The 19018-nt window shown below is 52.4% G+C and overlaps 6 protein-coding genes across 6 annotated transcripts; 4 read left to right on the top strand and 2 right to left on the bottom strand.

Moving 5' to 3' along the window:
* Nucleotides 1-867: 867 nt before the first annotated feature.
* A1O1_04336 (60S ribosomal protein L7) lies at nucleotides 868-1578 on the top strand (the record flags this gene model as incomplete). Its single annotated transcript, XM_007725230.1, has 2 exons — nucleotides 868-1064; nucleotides 1119-1578. The coding sequence occupies 2 exons, from the start codon at nucleotides 868-870 to the stop codon at nucleotides 1576-1578; spliced, it is 657 nt and encodes a 218-aa protein (XP_007723420.1).
* Nucleotides 1579-3086: 1508 nt separating this feature from the next.
* Nucleotides 3087-5011, top strand: A1O1_04335 (uncharacterized protein; the record flags this gene model as incomplete). The annotated part of the gene is made up of 8 exons (XM_007725229.1): nucleotides 3087-3664; nucleotides 3715-3817; nucleotides 3883-4158; nucleotides 4214-4367; nucleotides 4425-4542; nucleotides 4602-4707; nucleotides 4762-4851; nucleotides 4901-5011. The coding sequence occupies 8 exons, from the start codon at nucleotides 3087-3089 to the stop codon at nucleotides 5009-5011; spliced, it is 1536 nt and encodes a 511-aa protein (XP_007723419.1).
* A 414-nt stretch (nucleotides 5012-5425) lies between these two features.
* On the top strand, nucleotides 5426-9896 carry A1O1_04334 (DNA polymerase alpha subunit A; the record flags this gene model as incomplete). Its single annotated transcript, XM_007725228.1, has 3 exons — nucleotides 5426-5803; nucleotides 5854-8853; nucleotides 8910-9896. The coding sequence occupies 3 exons, from the start codon at nucleotides 5426-5428 to the stop codon at nucleotides 9894-9896; spliced, it is 4365 nt and encodes a 1454-aa protein (XP_007723418.1).
* A 970-nt stretch (nucleotides 9897-10866) lies between these two features.
* A1O1_04333 (uncharacterized protein) lies at nucleotides 10867-13224 on the top strand (the record flags this gene model as incomplete). The annotated part of the gene is made up of 4 exons (XM_007725227.1): nucleotides 10867-10999; nucleotides 11226-11308; nucleotides 11525-12713; nucleotides 13100-13224. The coding sequence occupies 4 exons, from the start codon at nucleotides 10867-10869 to the stop codon at nucleotides 13222-13224; spliced, it is 1530 nt and encodes a 509-aa protein (XP_007723417.1).
* Nucleotides 13225-13664: 440 nt separating this feature from the next.
* Nucleotides 13665-15560, bottom strand: A1O1_04332 (uncharacterized protein; the record flags this gene model as incomplete). Its single annotated transcript, XM_007725226.1, has 2 exons — nucleotides 13665-15200; nucleotides 15270-15560. 2 exons carry the CDS (start codon nucleotides 15558-15560, stop codon nucleotides 13665-13667), a joined length of 1827 nt encoding a protein of 608 aa, XP_007723416.1.
* Nucleotides 15561-16373: 813 nt separating this feature from the next.
* A1O1_04331 (uncharacterized protein) lies at nucleotides 16374-18698 on the bottom strand (the record flags this gene model as incomplete). Its single annotated transcript, XM_007725225.1, has 2 exons — nucleotides 16374-18422; nucleotides 18477-18698. The coding sequence occupies 2 exons, from the start codon at nucleotides 18696-18698 to the stop codon at nucleotides 16374-16376; spliced, it is 2271 nt and encodes a 756-aa protein (XP_007723415.1).
* Between the last annotated feature and the right edge of the window lie 320 nt (nucleotides 18699-19018).

The following is a 19018-nucleotide window of genomic DNA, read 5'->3' as shown; positions in this document are numbered from 1 at the left end:
AGGTGGAAATTTCGCAGGACTCTTCGAAAGTCCGAAACGTCTGCGCCTTTTCCTTCAGTCAACCACTCCTCCTGGCCAGCATCTCGACAATCCGATCTCTGTCCACCACACAAGATGTCGAAGCCAGCTGTTAAGTCGTAAGTCAACCTCACTGTCCTGCTGATTGTCGGAGTCTTCAGATATGGTCCGCACCTTTCTCGCTGGTTAGCGTTTGTTGCGCCAGCTCGATCTTCCCAATGGCTTGCGCCGGACGACTGTGACACTCACATCGTGAGGAATTGCAACCGGGGCGTTGAGGATAGAGGAGTCACTCCCTCTCCCTTGAAATTGAATGGGCTTGTATGGCATGCAATGCTGAAATACGCAGAATGCTGTCGTGGAGTCGAAAATTCCTGACCTTGGTCGGGGCGTTGTCGGTTGAGAGTAAAAGGTGGTTGTCACAGATCAGCGTAGCTGCTTGTGTCTTGACTTCCACCATTCTCACCAATGAAATATATTTCGTCGAGTTACGCCAATCACCAGATCGAGAATGCCGCGCCATAGCTGCAGTTCCGACTCGGCGATCCTTCAACCGCGGACTATACTGATACCTCCGTCCATACAGAACCGTCCCGACGCAGGACCAGGTCCTCGTCCCTGAGACGCTCCTGAAGAAGAGAAAGAGCCAGGAGAAGGCCCGCGAGCAGCGTCTTGCCGATCTCGAGAAGAAAAAGAAGGTCGGTACACACCCTGCACCACACACACATTTATGGTGATGATAAATACCACACTACGCGACTAGACCTTCGGGTCGATGTTGTCGCTTTTGTTAACCATCTTTCGGGGCTGAACAATATCCTTCTTCTACTATCATGGATTCCACTTACAATGGCACATGCGCTAACATGCATTGTACAGGCCAACAAGGAGAAGCGCGCTGTCATCTTCAAGCGTGCCGAGTCCTACGTCAAGGAGTACCGCGATGCCGAGCGTGAGAAGATCAGACTCGCCCGCCTGAGCAGGCAGCAAGGCAACTTCTTCGTGGAGGACCAGGCCAAGCTGGTTTTCGTGATCAGAATCAAGGGGTAAGCAGCAGCCGCAGCATATTTGTCTGTGACACTCGCTGACTTCTCAACCAGTATCAACAAGATTGCCCCCAAGCCTCGCAAGATCCTCCAGCTTCTCCGACTTCTCCAGATCAACAACGGCGTCTTCGTCAAATTGACCAAGGCTACCCAAGAAATGCTCACTATCGTGAACCCATACATTGCCTACGGCTACCCCAACCTGAAGTCTGTGCGTGAGCTCATCTACAAGCGTGGATACGGAAAGATCGACAAGCAGCGTATTGCTCTCACCGACAACCAGCTGATCGAGGACAACCTGGGCAAATATGGCATCGTGTGTGTGGAGGATCTGATCCACGAGATCTTCACGGTCGGACCTAACTTCAAGCAAGCCAACAACTTCCTGTGGCCCTTCAAGCTCTCCAACCCCAACGGTGGTTTCCGCACCCGGAAATTCAAGCACTACATCGAGGGTGGTGACATCGGTAACCGGGAGGAGAACATCAATGCTTTGATCCGACAGATGAACTAGGCTTGACTTTGTGATCAGCATTGTGTTGTGCGCACAATGGCTCGCTTGCATGGTTGCTTGTGTTTTGACATGCAACAAACCGCAAGCTACGTTCTCCATTGCGAAAAAGTTGCTGGGGGTGTCAAGTAGGGAATTAGGCGCTAGTGATGACCTCGATTGATCCAAAATGGATGTGGTCAGAGATGCCAATGAGATACAAACTATTCAATGTTCCAGATCGTGTGTTCCGAGACAAAGCGACGTGCTATTTAAGGTTCCTGAGGCGTGATACAAGTTCCGAGACTTGCCCGTCGATTGCGTCGAGGCTTGCCAGGATCAATGCAGTTGTCCTACATCCCATTCCAAGGCAATTGTGACTTCCACCCCATCTGCACGTCGTGTGCACCTTAGGTACCTACTATTCACGCATCGATCGATGAGAGAGGTACAATAATGAACAGACTTTGTGACGACCGTGTATTGGATGGTGAGTGATCTTGCAACAGACCCTGAACCTGACAATTCGAGGCTCTCCTTGGGCCCTAAGCGGCCTCAAGGATTTTATCGGTTGCCTTCGCAATGTGGCAATGTGACGGCCTAACCCAACAGGATGAAAGAAGCCCACCACCGGGACGTGTGCAGCCCCGATTTGACAGGGACCATATTGCCGGGATAGGCGAACTATGCGACGTATTGAATGGCCGTGGTTTCACGGCCACCTTGTTGAACTCCTTCCGATTGTTCTTCGTGACCAGAGCGACATCGACGACGTCCAAAAATAAGATTGCTTCAACGGAAGGCAAGGTATGGCCTGGTACGATTCTTAGGGATCACGATGGACTGCGCTCCCGCCATAGAATCAAGTCTCGGGCCGATTGAAGGATGGAAAGGAACGTTGAAGGCAGGTCGAAAAACGTCCTCTCAAGCCACCTGCTGGCTTGACTCGGAGCGCCCGTATCCGACTTCCCTCCAAGCAAGCTAGACAACTACGGATGCAAGGGGATGCACAAACTCGCATGGCAGCTAGACAGTCTTGTTGGTGCGAGACAGCCATGCCGCACACGACACGTACATGGATCAGCCCAGTCAGATGAAGGGGTCATCTCACCGTCTGCTCAAAGAACTTGTGGCTTGGATAGTCTACACTCTGCAGAGGGGGAAAGCAACCCGTCTTGGAACTGCTCCAGTCTTGTCATTCGTATCAAAATCCCAGTCAGAATGAGGCGCCATCGCATCGCAGTCACTTGCTGCCTGACTGTGAAGCGACACCGATGTGCCGTCCCCCTTACATTCCAGGACGATCAATGCCGGGGTAAGGACTGCTGGGACGATCAATCAATCGACGCCGTGCGGTCAAGTCTGACGGAAGGAATGTACTCCAAGACAACGGACCCAGTATTCGATTCACGGATCTGAGTGTAGCATCCTGTCGTCTGTCCCATGACTCTTGACCCCTGACCACCCCAATACGTGCTTCAAACCAGGTATTTGAAGGGCAGGATGGCGCCCGACAATTCGGGAGACGGGCAATGGCTTCAATCGCATTGTTCGTGCAGGTACATAGCCTGGCTCAGACACACTGGGTGGCCTTGGTCTTCGGGCTCCTCCTGGCCAGACTGCTGTTCAACAAATATGGGCGAAAGTTGAACTCGATTCCAGGACCCTTTCTCGCTGGCTTCAGCGACCTCTGGCGGTTCTTCGATGCGTGTTGTGCCACGCCTCATGAAACTCATATCCGGCTGCATCGGGAGACAAACTCGCATTTCGTGCGAGTAGGACCACGAACCATCTCGATTTCCGACCCGACGCTGATACCGACCATCTATGGAATCAATTCAGGATTCACCAAGACGGAGTTCTACACCATCGCCATGCTGCCCTTTGAAGGAAAGGTTACGCCTGCCCTGTTCACGGCTCGAGACGAGCACAATCATGCTCTATACAAGAAGCCCATTGCACACGCCTACAGCATGTCGACCATGGTGGAATACGAGCCGCTGGTGGACTCGACTGCATCTTTGTTCATGTCGAAGTTGGACGAATTTGCCGCCATAGGAGCCATATTGGATTTTGGGGTCTGGCTCCAGCGGTATGCCTTCGATGTCATGTGAGTACTTGTGTCCATTGGCAAGCCTTGTCTCGGCTAAATGGTTTCAGTGGCGAAGTCCAATTCAGTCAGAAGCTAGGCTTCCTGGCCTCGGGGACAGATATCCAAGGGATCATGGCGGATATCCGATCGAAGATCGGATATCTCGGTCGTGTAAGGCTCCCGGCCAGGACAAGCCGTAATCCGGGTATCCTCGCTAATATTGTGCATGCATCTAGGTGGGCCAAATCCCAATCGTCGACAAGATTTTGACGAAGAATCCGCTCTTCCTCAAAATGGTCCCTACGCATCCCATCGTCACCTTCACCTTGAACAGAATGAAAGAAAGGGGTTCCGTGAAGACAACTGGAACCACTGCAAAACGCGACTTCCTTGCAAGGTGTTTCGAGGCTCAAACCAAGTTCCCTGACATAGTCACAGACAGGATGATATTGATGTACAACAGTGATAACGTTGGTGCGGGGAGTGACACCACCGGGATCTCGTTGCGAGCGGTAAGCGAGACATCCTCTTGCGGAAGCAAGCGACCTAGATCGCTGATGTTCACAGATCTTTTATTATCTGCTAAAGTCGCCGGCCAGCATGCAAAGGCTCGTCGACGAGATTGACAGTGCAGCTAATAACGGTCTGCTCAGCGAATTCGTCACATGGCAAGAATCCACCAGGTTGCCCTACCTCCAAGCATGTATCAAAGAAGGTCTTCGTAAGTCTCGAGTCACCGTCAACTTCGAGAAGCATGAAAGTCTTATCACCCATTCAGGCATGCACCCGGCCGTAGGGTCAATCCTCGAGCGGTACGTGCCGAAGGATGGGATCTCGCTGGCGGGTCACTATTTCCCCGAAGGAACCATCGTTGGTATCAATCCTTGGGTCACAGCGTAAGGCATCCGACTTGGTTTGCTATCCACAATCGCTGACGACTATAATCTGTGGACAGACGGGACAAAGAAGTATACGGAACAGATGCAGATTTCTTTCGTCCGGAGAGATGGCTTGACGCGTCAGAAGAGCAATTGCTGGCCATGGAGAGAGCCAATCTTGTGGTGAGTGGACGAGAAAGGTCCTGTTTGGAGTCATATCTGATGTGGGATCATCAGTTCGGTCATGGCAATCGAGCTTGCATTGGCAAAAGCATCTCGTTGCTAGAGATTGGCAAGCTTGTTCCTCAGTTGCTGCGGCACTATAAGGTGAATGTACTGTCCGACTACCCGTTGAGTGATACTCACGCTTCGTCAGATCTCTTTTGCACGCCCAGACCTGGAGTGGAAGATTTCAGGAGGCTGGTTTGTGTGGCAGGATGGATTCTACGTCCTTATTAGTCGTCGCACGGACAGGCCTTCAGCATAGTAGTTAGATTTGAACCCCTTTCCAGTTGGCCTTGTAGTGGTTCCGAGCAAACGGATTATCAACAGCATACGCGTTGTGCTTCTTCGCAGGAAAGATGACTAGGCATATGATACCTCCGCAATGAAGAGCTTGAACTAATAGACAAGGCTACGATCGAGGCCAGTTCAGTTACATTTGTACCTAAGATATTGATATCGAGAAGTCGCCGCGCCCCCACGTCCCCACGCCCCCACTTTGCGCGAGATCTCGTGCTCTACGCGTCTAATCGCGTCGCGTGTAAATGACCGTGTCGCCGTGTCAATTGCTCGTCTCCCAGTCTTCCATTTCAAGCTGTGTTTTCCCTTACCTTTACAAACCCATCCGCGAGTTTGGTCCCTTGCAACAAGAGGTACTTCTCGTGGCATTGCAAGCACAATGGCACACCGTGCCGCCATTGCACAGCTCCGCGCTCAACGCCTCTCTGGCAAGACACGTCTTGAAACATACCAAATCGAGGACCAGGGTGCCATCTACGACGAAGTCGACGAGGATGGTTACAAGAAGGTCGTCCGCAGTCGACTCGACAAGGATGACTTTGTTGTAGACGACAATGGCGAAGGTTACGCCGATGACGGCCGTGAGGAATGGCAAAACGAACGCCAGTACTTCAGCAGTGACGATGACGGGGATGTCCTTCTAAAAGGGAACGCTGCCAAACGGAAGCGCGAAGAGGACCGCGAGAAAAATGAACGAACGAATCACAAAATTATGAACTACTTCAACAATGCTCCTGTTGCAGCCCCGAAACCAAAGGTAGAAGCATCGCCACCACATATTTGATTCACGCAATCTGACTCTGCTAGGTCCAAACTACTGCCGAAGATGAGGCCTTCATGGCTGACCTACTTGGCGAAGTCGATGCCAATATCCTGCCAGCCCGGACATACACCAAGAAGCCCGTCAAATCGGATAACCGTCGTAAAGTCAGGGTTCTTTCTCCGCCTCTGACCCAAGAACGGCCTCGACCAAAATACCAAGCTCCGACCACAAGCCTTGTCGATACTCCTCCTCCGCAAGCTGCTACTCGCGATGACGACGTGTTGCCCAATTTCGATGACGATGATAATATCATGAGTGATCCTTTGCCCTCTTCACCAGTGGTCAAAGCCGTGGCACGCAAGGCAAAAGTGAACATCAAAGAGGAGGACGAGGAGGATGATGATGACATGATGGACGTTGCTCAAGTTGTTGCTCACGAAGGGGTTGAAACTGTGAGCGTCAATATGGCTGGCAGTCGACCTCCACCGAAGATCAAATCTGCACAACTGCCCACGCCTCAAAACTCGTCTCCTCCTCTGCCAGCAGTCAATGATGTAGACGCATCGTCATGGAACAAAATCGCCAGCAAGCTCAACGTCCAGAGCAGCCCTTCGTCTGAAAGTTATATCTTCGGCAAAATGAAGCCTCAGGATGCTGTCGAAGAAGACGGCAGCCTTCGGTTCTTCTGGCTCGACTACACGGAAGTCAACGGCAGTCTCTGTCTCTTTGGGAAGGTCAAACACAAGTCAACTGGACGATATCTCAGCGCGTTTGTGAAGGTGGATAATATCCTCCGGAAACTGTACTTTCTTCCGCGAAAGTTCAGACACGTCAACGGACGTCAGACAGACGAGGAGGTCGAGGTTGACGACGTCTATGGAGAGGTTGACACATTGATGTCGAGAATGAAGGTGACGACGAGAAAAGTCAAGCCATGCACACGGAAATACGCTTTCGAACTCCCAGATGTTCCCAAGGAAGCCGAATACCTCAAGTTGCTGTACCCCTACGAAAATAGTGCTCTACCAATGGATCTGCAGGGAGAGACGTTCTCCCGAGTTTTCGGCACCAATACGGCTCTCTTTGAGCAATTTGTCCTGTGGAAGAACATCATGGGTCCATGTTGGCTGAATATTGAGGAAGCGGATTTCACGGCCGTCAATAATGCCTCTTGGTGCAAGCTCGAGTGTGCTGTGACCAAGCCAGCGAAAATCACCCTTCTCCAAGATTCTGACAAACTTGAGACTCCACGACTGACTCTGATGTCGTTGGCTTTCCGCACCCAGCTCAATGTGAAAGAGAACAAACAGGAGATTTTGGTTGCAAGCGCCCGAGTCTACGAAAATGTGTCACTCTCCGACACCACACCACCGGAGAAACTGCCCTCGAGAACATTTACAGTGATGAGACCATCGGGATCAGCTTATCCACTAGGGTTTGAAGCCGAAACCAAGAAACAGAATGGTACATTCATGCTCGAAAAGAGCGAACAATTTCTACTCAGCAAGTTCCTCGCTCTGTTCGAGAAGGTGGATCCGGATGTCTTGATGGGACATCAGCTGCAAGAGGTCGACTATAGTATTCTCCTCAGTCGTCTCAAGGAGAAGAAGACGCCTGGGTGGCATCGAATCGGTCGACTCAAGCGAAGTGAATGGCCAAAGACTTTTGGGAAGGGCGGCTCGTCATTCTTTGCCGAACGACAACTTCTCGCTGGCCGACTCATGTGTGACTTGGCCAACGACATGGGCAAGTCACTGATGACCAAATGTCAGCAGTGGAGTTTAACCGAGATGTGTGAGCTCTACCTTGGACCGGACAATCCGAGACGCGAGGTCGACAATGAAGCAGCCTTGAAGACCTGGGCAACTACGCGGGACGGTCTGATCAACTATGTCAACCATTGCCATGCCGACACCTTCTTCATCGCCGCGCTTGTGCTGAAATTGCAGATGTTGCCACTGACTAAGGTGCTGACCGAGCTTGCGGGCAATTCGTGGGCTCGCACTCTCAGTGGTACGCGAGCAGAACGAAATGAATACATTCTGCTTCACGAATTCCACCGCAACAAGTACATCTGTCCCGACAAGGAGTATGGCAAAGGTCGGGCTAAACAGACCGAGGAGAACGAGGACGGCGACGAAGGTGCCGATACCAAGAAGAAAGACAAATTCAAGGGTGGTCTGGTGTTTGAACCGGAGAAAGGGCTCTACGACAAGTTTATCCTCGTGATGGATTTCAACAGTTTGTATCCGAGTATCATCCAGGAGTACAACATCTGCTTCACCACTGTCGATCGGACAACGACATCGGAGAACGAGAACGAGGAGAAAGTACCCGAGGTCCCAGTCGAACAAGCACAGGGAATCTTACCGAAACTCATTTCCACCCTCGTCATGCGCCGTCGTGAAGTGAAGAAATTGATGAAAGACAAACGAGCAACAGCGGAAGAAATGGCGCTGTGGGACACGAAACAAATGGCTCTGAAACTCACGGCCAACTCCATGTACGGCTGTTTGGGATATACTCAGTCACGGTTCTATGCTCGACCGCTAGCCATGCTCACCACGTTCAAAGGAAGAGAGATTCTGAGAAGCACCAAGGAGTTGGCGGAGAGCAACCAGCTTCAAGTCATTTACGGTGACACCGACTCTGTCATGATCAACACCAACGCCGACAACATTGCCCAAGCATTGAGTGTTGGGGTTGAGTTCAAACGGTCGGTCAATGAACGGTACAAACTGCTGGAGATTGACATTGACAATATTTTCCGTCGGTTGTTGCTCCACGCGAAGAAAAAGTATGCGGCGATCAACATGGCCGAAGTCGACGGCAAGTATGTGGAGAAGCTCGAAGTCAAGGGTCTCGACATGAAGAGGAGAGAATATTGCGCCCTTTCCAAAGAGGCTTCGCAGCGGCTTCTCAATGAGATCCTTTCCGGAGAGGATCCGGAGTTGGTTCTGGAGAAGATCCACGAGTATTTGAGAGAGTTGGCCACCAAGATGAGGGAAAACACGGTTCCTGTGCAGAAATATGTCATCTACACCGTAAGTTTACCAGCCATGCCCTTCAAACGTGGAACAAGCCAACTGACAGATCATAGAAACTCGGTAAAAACCCTACAGAGTATCCGAACGCGGATTCGATGCCTCAGGTGCAAGTGGCACTTCGTGAGATTGCTCGCGGCAAGACCGTCCGAGTCAACGATGTCATGTCATATATTGTCACCATGGGCGACGAACAGACCAAAGGCTTACCGGCGCCCAAACGATCATACACGCCGCAAGACGTGCTAAAGTCGCAATCCAGCCTGGTGCCAGACGTGGAATACTACCTGTACAAGCAGATCCTGCCACCCATCGAACGGCTTTGTGCTCCAATCCCGGGCACGGATTCGGTCAGATTGGCGGAATGCCTGGGCCTCGATGTGCGCAGGTATCAAATCAACACATCCGGCTTGACGAGCCAGCAAAACACCGAAATCTTCCCCCTCGAATCACAGATCCCCGACAGTGTGCGGTTCCAAGATTCCGCTCGACTCCGTCTTTTGTGCCGAGCCTGCAAACAGACGACAGTGTTTGAAGGGCTTTGTGATTCACCAGACGACTGCACGCCAGAGGGGATCTTGTGCAGCAACGCCGACTGTCGCACGGTGTTCTCGACAATGGCGATCGCCGTGCAATTGGAGTCTCAGATCCGTGTCCAGACTTCTGCTTACTACGAGGGCTGGTTGGTCTGTGACGACCCGTCGTGTGGGAACAGAACCAGACAGATGTCTGTGTATGGCCATCGATGTCTCGGGCCGAATGGTCGTGCCGAGGGATGTCTGGGCCGCATGTCGTACGAGTATTCGGAGAAGAAGCTGTACAATCAGCTACTGTACTTTGCTGCGTTGTTCGATGTCGAAAGGGCCAAGAACAAGGCTCGCTCGGAGAAGGAGTATGCGGAGAAGAAGGACAGGGTTGTTGTGCTGGCGGAGACGAATAAGGATCGCTTTGAAGCTGTCAAAGGTGTGGTTGATGGGTATTTGAGGAAATGCGGGCGGCAATGGGTCGAGATGGATACTCTGTTCAAGTTTGCGTTGAAATAGGGAGAGAAGAGACAAGAGATGCTCTCTCCTGTGGCTGTCTGGTTGTCTGGTTGTCTGTCGCTCGTTGGGTAAGACCAGACTGGATAGGATAGGAGTAAAGACGAATGATCAGATCACATTCTACAAGAGACAGGTTCTGACAGGATTCCTTCTATCAACTGCGCGCAGAGTATACATGTGACCAACACAGCAGACGCAAGAATTTATATCTAGATACTAAGAGTATTTCAGTAGAGATACCTAGGTAGTCGAATCGTCAGGACCTTATGTTTGAGGTTATGGATGGGGCATAAGAATAAAAGAATAAGATTAAGAATAAGGTATCCATTAAAGTTAACAAATACTTAAATCTGATTGGCCAAGCCAGAACGGCCTTCACTCCAGATCCAACGACATCCGATTCCGATCGCGGCGGATGAAATCAATCAACGAACCCATCATCAAGTTTCATTCCAACGAGTCGCAGCAATATTGTTATCGCTATTTCCTGTCCCTCTTCCATTCTTACTCATCGACGTTCGCACCACAAACCTGTCGCTGCCTCACTTTGTCGGATCGTTGATTGATAGCAGTAGCCCATTAGGGAGCTTTCCAGAGCCCCAGAGTACCAAGATTCAAACATGCAGCCTGTTCCGAGAGTCTTGGTGATAGCTGGTTCCGACAGCTCAGGAGGAGCGTAAGTCCAACCCAGCAAGGCCCTGCGATCCCCGTTCCATCGGGAATCCAAATCCAATACCAATCCCAATCTTGTCCCAGATCCCTGATCCTGGATCCTGAATATGAAAGAATAACACACTTGTTCTTCTTCCGTCCGTCTTTTCTGGCGACTACTCCCCTCTTCCCGTGGCCAGAATGAGAATTTAAAATGAAAAAGAAACCTCAATCACTAACATTCATACGTTTTTCCGTTCTGCGATCTAGTGGCCTCGAAGCAGATCAAAAAGTCCTCGCCGCGCACGGATGTTACGCCATGACGGCCACGACGGCCTTGACGGCCCAGAACACGCTCGGCGTCGACGACGTGTGTATCACGCCGCCGGGGTTTGTGGGGAAGCAGATCGGTGCGTGTTTGGCGGACATTGGGTGTGATGCTGTCAAGATTGGTATGTTACCTCCCGTGCCGAACTTCCTGGGTCTAGTAGTGTCTGGGTTTGTTTGTTTGTGATGGGGTGTTTTGATATTTGGATGTGCGATATTCCCTACTCTGATGATATACTTTGCTTTCCTGTGCCCCCTGATGATATACTTTGCTTTCCTATGCCTGTTCTGCCAACCTCCTTCTTCTTACGAGAGACAGAACGAAGTGTATTGACCAGTGTGTTTCTACAGGTATGCTTGCTTCAGCCGAGACGATCAGAGTCGTCGCGGACTCGTTGCGGAAACATCATGTGTCGACTGTCGTGTTGGATCCGGTACGGGTTGCTCTTCCATTTACATTTCCCACTGGCCTGCAGCCGTGTTGTGTTCTTTGTTGTGATGCATCTTTTCGTGTTTCGAAGGGTGTCTACTGTCTGTTGCTTCTCATTCATACGTATTCGGTATTGGTTTCGATGTCGTCTCAATGCTGACCTCGATCATTCTATTTTTCTGGTCATTCCATCTCCAATCACTCACACTTTACTTGACAGGTGATGGTCTCAACAAGCGGAGCCCAGCTCCTCCCCGGCGATGCTGTCCGAGACCTACGCGAGAAACTGCTTCCGATGAGCACGCTCCTGACGCCCAACATCCCCGAAGCAACGCTCCTGCTTCGCGACGCCGACATTCAATACAAATCCCCTTCTGGCCTGGAGGACCTGAAAACGCTGGCTAAGATGGTCCACCAGCTCGGCCCACGTGCCGTTCTGCTCAAAGGGGGCCACATGCCTTTAACGAAAGACTACATGAAAGCGCACAGCGACGATGAGAAGGCCATCACCGTGGACATCCTCTTCGACGGCGAGACGTACACACTGATCGAATCGAAATATCTCGTCGTGAAAAACACCCACGGAACAGGCTGTTCTCTGGCCAGCGCCATTGCCGCCAATCTAGCCATGCAGAAGAAGAAGAAACAGACACCGACAACCGCAACCACAACCACAACCACAACACTGTCAAAACAACAGCAGCTACAACCTCCTCAATCCATAGACTTACCCACGGCGACCCGTCTAGCAGTCTACTACGTGTCAGCCGGCATCCGAACCTCCGACCCAGGCCTCGGCCACGGCTCCGGCCCCATCAACCACTTCCACAACATGCAGATCCTGCCCTTCTCGCAGGGCCATTTCATCGAATACCTGCTCTCACACCCATCCGTGGCGCCCATGTGGCACAACTACACGCACCACCCGTTCCCCACCCAGCTGGCCCGCGGCACGCTCCCGGAAGATCTGTTCAAGAACTACCTGGTGCAGGACTACCTGTACCTGACGCACTTCGCGCGCACGCACGCTCTGGCGGCGTACAAGTCGCGCGCAATGTCGGCCATCACGGCCTCGGCGCACATCATCCTGCACATCGAGCGCGAGATGGCGCTGCACCTGTCGTACTGTGCCGAATTCGGCATCTCGAGGGCCGACCTCGAACATCCAGACCGCAAAGAGTCCCTGGCCTGTGTCGCCTACTCGCGCTATGTGCTTGACGTGGGCCAGAGCGAGGACTGGCTCGCGCTGCAGATGGCCCTGGCGCCGTGTTTGCTCGGCTACGGCGAGGCCGCGCAGAGACTGTATGTCGAGAAGGAGAGTCGTACGGCAGACCAGGGGAACCGGTATTGGCGGTGGGTCGAGAATTATGTCGCGGATGATTATCAGGAGGCTATCACGGTTGGAAGAGGTGAGTGCGTGTTGTTGTTGTTGATCCTGAACAACACATTTCCTGGTGCTTGTAGCCCCCTTTTTTGGTTGGCCGTCCCCTCTCCCCCTCCCCATCTTCTTACCATGACTGTTCGCTGCAATCATGTGCGTCGTGTCTACAGAGTGTTGTTCCGTGCAGTCGATATTGCATCCGGCGTCCTCGAATGTACTCTCTCCCGCGATGTCTTTCTGGGCTGCCATGTTACACACACACAGACACACATACAGAGAGAGAGAGAGAGAGAGAGAGAGAGAGAGAGAGAGTCACACAGCTCGCTTACCTGCCCCTGATATTCGTTCCCCTGTGTTTCTCGCTACCATGAACATTGAAAAGCTGACAAACTCGTCCTATTTCTGTTGAATTAGATATGATCGAAACGCATATCGCCAAACAATCCCCTTCGCGGGTCCAAGAGCTCATCGCCATCTTTGTCCGCGCCACCGAGATGGAAGTCCGGTTCTGGGACTTTGACGCCCATGTGGAGAAATGACGAACAATACGTGATCTGGAACATCCCCGAATTGAAGGGTTCGTTCTGAAGAGAGAGGGGGGGGAAGAGAGATGGAGAAAGAGCTCAACGTGTCTGGACAGGAAAGGCACTTCTCTTATAAGCATTTAAGTACCTTCCCTCGAGGAGTATCAGTGCGGCGGCACCATACAATGAAATCCAATACAGCATTCTACAGAGAGCAGACAATACACCTTCACTGGGTGGGTAGGTAGGTGTATTCATACACGCATGTATAAGGTATCATGGTCTTCCTTCACTCTTGCTCTTGCTCTTTTTATCGCATGCATGCTATCATGATCAACAGTACATGATTGGATGGCATTTTCACACCCAGATTCTCCTATCTTCTCTGCAGATATCAGAACCTAATGGAATGGAAATCTCCCGCAGGATGAAGCATGACAACAAGTCAAAAGCCATCATGCAACAACCCCACCTCCAAACCCAACAGGTCTTCTCTGCCCTCGGTTCTCAGGAAGGATGGCCATGACTTTATACGCCTTTCCCATTCCCTTCGGACCGCCTTCGACGAGCCGCCTCCAGCCCATCTCGAACTCACGTTTCTTCCTTTCCAGCTGCTCAGTCTCGGGGACTGCGTTCCCTTCGTCACCTCGGCTCTTTTGAGAAGTAGCGGTGCTTTTCTTCTCGAGTTCCCTCATAAGCCGATCCGCTCGCTCCTTGATGCCCAATTGGGTCAACCACATCCCTTGCTCGACGGGCCCGTGGACTTCGACGCCGGGACTAGCTTCCAAAGCGGCATCGGCCAGGGCGTCGAAGTCGACGTCGGCACTGATATCCGCGTCTCCGGCATACACGAAGGGCGAGATGATTTTGTGTTTGCGGATCGCGCGGAGCGAGTTGACCGGCACGGTGTCTAGGGGTCCGTAGTCGATGATGAGAGCTGCTCCGGCTGGGATGTGTTTGTGTTTCTGTTTCTGGCCGGCCTCGCTTCTGCTCGGTCTGGAGGACGTCGCTGTCGTGTTCGGTCGTCCAGCAGGGCCGGCATCTCCGCCTATTCGCCGTGCAAAATCCTGTACGTAGCGTGCACTCTCTGGCGAAATTTCGACGCGGGAAGATACTTGGTTCTTCAGGGCCCGATAGCGTGGTCGTTCAGGCATGACGAGCGAGCTGGGCGTACTTGCTTTTGCGAGGACCAGTTGGAACTCCGGCTCGGGATCTTTGTGACTGTCTCGTCTTTCGGTCTCCGCGGGAAACGGGAGCGAGAATTTCGGTGTCGTGGGAGCGACAAGGAGTTCGCGCCATTGCGAAAGCTTGCTTGCCATGGACGGTTTGGGAACAGGTTGGCCTGATTCGGTCAGGGCCGGAGCAGACGGGTCTTGCTGGGTTGTCTCGTCCGGCTCCGGCCTGGGCGCCACAGACTCGAAGGCATGGATGGGGAGTGCGTCGAAGAACTCGTGCGCGATGATGAACGGCATCTTGTCAATGCCGTCATCCTCGGGTTTCGGCAACAGCGCAATATCTTCCACCCATCGCACAGGGATGCCTTGTTTGCTGATCGCCTCCCACCACACATTCTTGCCTGTGCTGTCTCGAACCTCTTTCATCTCCGCGTCCGGGCCGCAGAGCAGATCCTTCTGTTTCAGCCGGAGCCCTTCTCCGGCCTCCACCAGCCAGACGGCCTGCACTGCCTGTGCGAATGTTTGGAACTGTCCGATCGTCCGCAGAATGTCGCTCATCAGTGTCCCCCGTCCAGGGCCCATTTCGATGAACTGGACGCCCTGTCGGGGCCGTCCTTGTGCCATCCATTCCGTCATGAACCATATTCCGACCAGTTCGCCGAAGATCTGAGAAATCTCGGGAGAAGTGATGAAGTCGCCGGCCTTGCCGAACTGGTCTGCGTCCTCTGCCGACGGTCGTGTGCTTGTGTAGTATCCTCCATCGGGGTTCGTGAGGCATTGGCGCATATAGGAAGCAATGGAAATCGGCCCAGTAACCTAGCAGCCAGTGTTCTCTCAGCAAATATTCTCTTGTATGGTAGATCCGCGTTTGTAGGCTGTTCCTACCTCAATCGCTTGGGCGATCGTCTTTGCCAGAGGTGTCGACCATTGCCGGTTTGGGAGTGTAGGCCTCGCTGCAGGCTGCGCTTCTGGTGACTGCGTCACCAGGCCATTCGTCTCGTCATGAGACTTCGCACTGTACCTCGCACATAGATGTGGTATGCGCGCAGGATGGACGGACGCGAGAGGCGGAGAGTAAATGTGTAGCGCAGGGCCTTTCAGGGCTGTTCGAGGACAGGGCACCCAAACATGGGTTGGACGGAGCAGCTGTGAAACTTGGGCTGCTCCATATCTCATCGCGGGAGACTGCTCTCGCCTCTGCTCGACGCAACAGGAGAATTACAGAGGTACTCTGCCTAAGGTATATAGAGTAGAAAGTAAGTCAAGAAAGCGACTAAGATGTGCATTTATTCATGCGGACTTGAAATCCCGCCGTCATGTCGCCAACGGAACAATCATCTTCCGACCGCCGAGCATACGAGGCTTGCGAGGCTGCAAGGCTGCAAGGCTGCTCACCATATTACTCTGTAGTGTCTCTGTACGACATCCTATCCTCCACAGAAAAGATCTTCGCTACAGTCTCGAGATCCTTTTCTTCTCTCTCAGCAGGCATTTGACTACTACCGGCCATAACACGACCAGAAGACCAGGGACACGGGACCATCGCATCACGAAGATATAAGCATAGTAACAACGCGAGAGAGAGAGAGAGAGAGAGAGAGAGAGAGAGAGAACAACAGTGACAACTCTTCTTTAGACTGGGAACGCCCTGTTTAGAAGCGAACTAAGCAGACGACCATGGGGCTTTCGGGGCGTGGTTGGTCTGATGCAATGAGAACACACACAACAGGTTGAACGCTTACGCTCCGTAGCAGACAGAGTTGTGAAAAAAGTTCAGGAGTTCATGAGTAAGATTCGTGATTTTGAGCCGCGGCCAATCCCAATATTGTACAGTGTCCATTCGCTCCGCCCAGAAAATGTACAAACCCTTCCCGCGAACACGTGATGCATGAAAGAGCCGACCCAACACACCGTCGCTATGCAAAGCAAGATAAAGATGCCAATCCGTGATCTCTTGACAAGCCTCCTGGTTTGAAAACACCCTGACCTTTATGGTCGCAGGTCGATAAACCCCGCCTTCTCACCCTGGCCTTGTTCACGGGCAAGAGCCTCGAAACCACCTCCCCATCCACGATACATCTGTGAAGCCGAAGTCGTACTACGCTTGCGGTCCCCACTCCCAGTCTCGTGCCGTTGCCTGCTGAGCCGGGTCTGCTCACTCGGTTTGGGTTTCAACATGCTGACGGGAAACTGTCTCCTGATACGCTCCTCCTTCCCGAGCTCACGCTTCTGTCGTCGCGAAAGCCGGCTCTCCTCTCTCGCTTTGTCCTGTTTCATGAGCGCCTTGTTGATTTCTTTGATTGTCTTCGTCCTTTGATTCGGCACCGTCACATCGAGAGTTTCGCCGGCCTCGTCTTCGAAATCCTCCTCAGAAACCTCCGTCTTGGCCTTGGCCCGGCCAGCAGTGGAACCATGCTCCCGCTCCCGTCGAGCCTCGATAGGAATACCGCGTTCATTGTTGACCTTGCCGAGGAACGCGGATAATTTGCGCTTCTGCGACCAGCACTCGTTTAGGATGTCTCGATCCAAAGGCCCTAATCCCTCGTCCTCGAGCCGTTCATTGACCATAAGGATCTTGTCGTATGCACCGATCAACGTGCGTAAGAAGTCGACAAGCTCATTCATATTCTCACTGACGCTAAGGTGGGTGAGTTCCCGCTTTGCAAGGAGCTTCTGCACGGTGCTTGTCCGAGATTTGACGGCGGCCTGTTGTTCGAGTTCGGTCATGTGGAGTTTCAATAATCGTTTGACATTGAGCATGTCAGGAGCGAGCCTCCTCAGAGCTCTCAATGTGTTATTCTTGTGAGGGTCGCGCTCGAAATCCAAATCTCCATTCCTCGTCTTGTTCAATCGACCGCCATTCAAGCCATTTGTTGTTGCCAGTGCTAGTTCCAGGTACTTGGTCAGGACTCTAGGGGACATCTCAAGCTTCTGGCCCTCAGGTCTCGAAGACTGTTCCTGATCGGAAGAGTCCGCTCTGCCTTGCATCAAATCTAGTATCCGACTTGCAATGTCGAACACATTTGGATTGTTCTTGTCTCGCAGGCAAGTACTCATGGCGATGAAGAACGTGCCTCGAACCATCACTCGGTCTTGAATCTCTTTGGGCCGCGGCATGCGCAGAACATCCAGGGTGGCTTGGCTGGCCCGTGATACCCGGAGAAGACGAAGATAGGCCGCGACATTTCCGTGATCGGGAATAATCTTGTAGGGGCCATCCGGAGCGGTCAGTAAATCCCAGTAGTACTTTCCCGCTCGTAGGTACCGGAGAGCTGTAGCTGTCTCTAGAAGCATGGAGAGCGTGTTCTGGCCAGGGGTGGCATATATCGATGTCGGGCTGGGGACCAATTGTGTTGACCTGGAACCTGACCTAACCAAGGATCTATTGGAGTCGCCAGAGTGTGAAGTTGTGTGTGCCTCAGTGCCCACACTTGAGTCATCTTCCTCCCTGACGTTCGGGTCCTCTGTTCGCCCAAGGTTATCGGGACTTTTTGGGATGTTCATGGCCTGTTGAACTAAATTAAGAACGTCTTCATAGGCTTTAGGGTCGGTTGAAAGCATCAGTAGTCTTCCCATTGCACAGACAAGAGCCTCATCAAGCTGGAGGTTGCCTTTCCTCCAACGTCCCGTGATATCGACCCATAGCTTCCGTGCATCAGAGACCGCTTGTTCAAAAATGGGTTGTGGGTCATAATCGGGGCCATTTCGAGATCCCAGTTCGACCGCTCGTGCGCGAACCTCAGCATTGATGGCTTGCAGTATGGTGGTAAATGTTATATGGTCAGGTGCGCCAGGCCCTTTGTCGGGAAGCCTGCCTGCAATGCTCCAGAGGGATTCGATGTCATTGGCTCGAGCACATACACTGAGTACGGCGTTCGTATGAATGGTCGTAGGCGTAACTACCGAGTTCGCAGCTGATATAGAGTCGTAGACAGCGACCGCTTGCTTGACAGCATTGGGCTTCTTCACATTGTCTCGGTAGCCCCTAAGCATGATTGTGTAAGTGTGTGCGTCAGGTTTATGGCCTCGCTTCTTCATCTATACACAACATCTCGGTTAGTGGATTCCCTTGATATTTAACGGCAGTCTTACCTCATTATAGACCTTCCATGCCATGGAAGGCTCCCCTTTGCTCATCAGCCAATCGATAACATGATTCCAACTAACGATGTTGTCCACTGCCATCCCGTCCCGAGACTTCTCACTGGCACGAACAAGGCTCATAGCAGCGTCGAAATCGGAGTCCCTGAGTTTCTCTACCACAGCCTGAGCCAGTTTAAGTGGATCAACCAGGAACTTCGCCTCAAGCTTCATGGCTCTATCCAAATTCGTGCCAGTGGACTCGGTGATGAGGCGGCCACGGTTCTCTTCTCGCGCCAGGCCATCTTTACGGCGCGCCTTAGCTGGCACACTTCCCGCCCTGGACAATTTCGACACTCTTATCGGTTTCTTCTTCTGTAAGGCTTTGTAGAGTAGGCGGCGGTGGTGGCCCTTCTGTATGGATTGCAGAGTGGCATGGTTCCGAGACAAAGTCGAAGGAAGGACGACATGTGGAGGGGGCGAGATGATCGATGAGGCACCGAATACGCTTGAGTTGTGGGAAAGAGAATGTAACGCACGGCGCACACAAACAG

Source organism: Capronia coronata (genome assembly GCF_000585585.1).
Source record: "Capronia coronata CBS 617.96 chromosome Unknown acBCG-supercont1.3, whole genome shotgun sequence".
In the NCBI taxonomy this organism is placed as follows: Eukaryota; Fungi; Ascomycota; class Eurotiomycetes; order Chaetothyriales; family Herpotrichiellaceae; genus Capronia; species Capronia coronata.
Note: the sequence above shows the minus strand (reverse complement) of the source record. Positions and strands in the feature narration are given on the sequence as shown.